The sequence below is a fragment of the Montipora foliosa genome, chromosome 4 (genome assembly GCF_036669935.1).
Source record: "Montipora foliosa isolate CH-2021 chromosome 4, ASM3666993v2, whole genome shotgun sequence".
Lineage (NCBI taxonomy): Eukaryota > Metazoa > Cnidaria > Anthozoa > Scleractinia > Acroporidae > Montipora > Montipora foliosa.
In genome coordinates this window covers 7,017,670-7,020,169 of record NC_090872.1, presented here as the reverse complement: position 1 = coordinate 7,020,169, position 2,500 = coordinate 7,017,670, and the positions used below count along the sequence as shown (strand labels likewise).

General features: G+C 39.2%; 1 protein-coding gene across 1 annotated transcript in view; it reads left to right on the top strand.

Moving 5' to 3' along the window:
- LOC137999672 (uncharacterized) overlaps window positions 1–2,500 on the top strand; it is a 28,187-nt gene that overhangs the window by 17,593 nt on the left and 8,094 nt on the right. Inside the window, exon 5 of the mRNA XM_068845521.1 lies at window positions 353–558. Within this exon, the coding sequence (XP_068701622.1) occupies window positions 353–558 (206 nt within the window). The remainder of the gene's footprint in view (window positions 1–352; window positions 559–2,500) is intronic.

Below are 2,500 nucleotides of genomic sequence, written 5' to 3'. Positions count from 1 at the left end.
AAAAAAAGTAAGTGATTCTCTGATCATAGGAGTACTTTTAAGTCTCAAGGTTATTTAGCCGAGCACAAGTGCTCTACGAATTGGGGAGATTACAAATCAACTGAAATCAGAACTGTCATTCGACGAAGCACTTGAGGTATTATTTCGATTCTCTGTATGAAAATTCTTTTTTTTGTCTTACTTCTTTCTACTGGATCATTAATAAAAGGAGATGCCCTCTCCCGTTAACTTGTGTTGCTTTTTCTTCTAATAATTTCTAAATAGATTATTTTGTATTTGTTTTTCTGCGGAGTGATTAGACAATAAAGGACGTTTAAATTCCTCCTTTCCGTCCTTCGTTTTGTCTTTGCAGATTCTTCCAGTTGTCGTCGAGATCGTCCGTGTCCTGCCCTTGGTAACCTTCCCGCTTGTGTATTTCATCAATGGTGAGAAGGATGAAGACGAAGTGTGGGTGGCGATTGGGGTGCTGTTATTTTTCCCAATGGCTCTCGTATTGGTGTTTATTTCTGTGTTAAACACTGGACAAGAAAATCCAGGAACTGTGGAGAGAATAACGAGGTATGATCAACGAAAGATGGCGGCTGGGTGTTCTGTTCTGCCATTGCCCTTGTCCTAAAACGGGTTGAAGTAATACACTTTTAATTTTTCATGAAATGTAAACCAGATTTCATCTCAAAGACTTTACACTTAATATTTCACTTGCGTTAAGTGACACCATTCTAATTTTTCGGAGTCAAAATAAAGTTTAGCGGGATAAAATGCTACAGTTTCAAAAATGTATGAAAAAAGTCTCAGAGGGTTGAATGCGGGGAGGGAGGGAGGGGGGGGGGGTGGGGTCGCTATCACTTATTCCCACTGTTGGAAACCGGAAGTTGCAATCGTTGATTACGTGGGAACTGGAGTGATTGTCAATTTTGTTCCTAAATATCTGTAGGGTGTTTGGAAGAACCAATCAGTAAGAGAATCGTTAAGAGAGATGCAGGAATTCGAAATTGTTATGTGCTCCAGGAAGTTGTAAAATTTCTAATAATTTTGAGAGCTTGTGATTTTTTCAGAGATTGGCTCGAGGCCGGTTTGCTTGGTTAGTTTAGCATCGGACTAACGAGCGGTTGGTCGTGAGTTCGACTCCGGGGCCGTACCAATACGCAGGGTCGTTAAGGAAGTTAAAAGGAGGTCGTCAAAGTGGTAGTGTCATGCTATTTTAGTCAAAATACAAAACACTAAAAGACGTCTTTGCATCAGTGAAGACCAGAAAATAATGCTGTAGTTTTGTTGCCAATGCCTTTGAAGTGCACTGAAGCTATTCTCTGTTGTTTACAGCCAAGGATGGGGAGGATGGAAATGGATTGGAATTTGAAAAAATGGTCACTTTTTTTCAATTTTAGGGACGTCGTCTGAAAGGCGCTAAAACTTAAATACGAATAGCTCTTTGTGCCACGTTATATTTCGTATCATCTCAGTGAGTTGTCAGGAATGTTGTACGTGTGAGCTAGAGTACTAATTTAGATTTTTACACCGACAGTAAATTTAACCTTGACAGTGCCCCTTTAACGAGGAGAAAGTTCTGCCTCTGTAATTACTTCTGCAGATGGTGGGACTTTCAAGTCTTTTAGAACAAGGCCAAACCGTATGCCCCGTCTCCCAATCCTTTTTCATAAATTCTGTGGAACTTTAAATCTCCCCCGACACTATTCGATAAGAGCAGGGCACAAGGTTCCCGGTGTTGTGGCCTAGCCTTATTAAATCCCTAAGTACCCCTAGACACGTAAATAAAGATTGTAATTGATTGGTTGGTTGATTGATTGATTGATTGATTGATTAATTGTGAGAGTTCAGTCTGTGTCAAGCAAGACTGTGATCGAATAAAACTGTAAAAGATTAGCAATTGTGTTCAAATTCCCTACACTATCGTCGGATTTGTCTGTCAAATGCCTCTCCTAAAGAACAATCGTCGTCGGCTCCTGTCGTCTTTAATAAAGCTTGTGTATAAACATGCCAACACATGTTTTGTGACCCTATATATGATGATGCCGCTTTTACCAGACTTGAGTTACTACAAAAACACAACTTCAGTATTGAAACTATCAAAGAGGGTTTGAAATTGAATTATTTAATTAATGCCAGAGAACAGATCATGACAGACCAGCTCTGACTTCGATGTGGTTGTTTGCGGTTGCGACGCTGTAATATGTGCCGTCAAAGTTTTGCTCTTACTAGTAAGTCTTTAAGTGATTTTCCTCCTCTGTTCATATGATATGATAGGACGCGTTTTGTAAATGTTTTTCAGCATTGACTGATTGTGTATTAAACTACATTCTTGCATCAAATGTTTAAGATATTTTACTGCTGGATGATAAGTTGTAACAAAGCGGGTATTATTATCTCGTGAGGAAAAATTTACTTCAGACAATGTGCCATCTTTTGTTGGGTTTCACTCACGTGATCAACAGCCATGTTTTTCAACGAAAACAAAAGAAGACGTAAGCATAATAATAGCTTT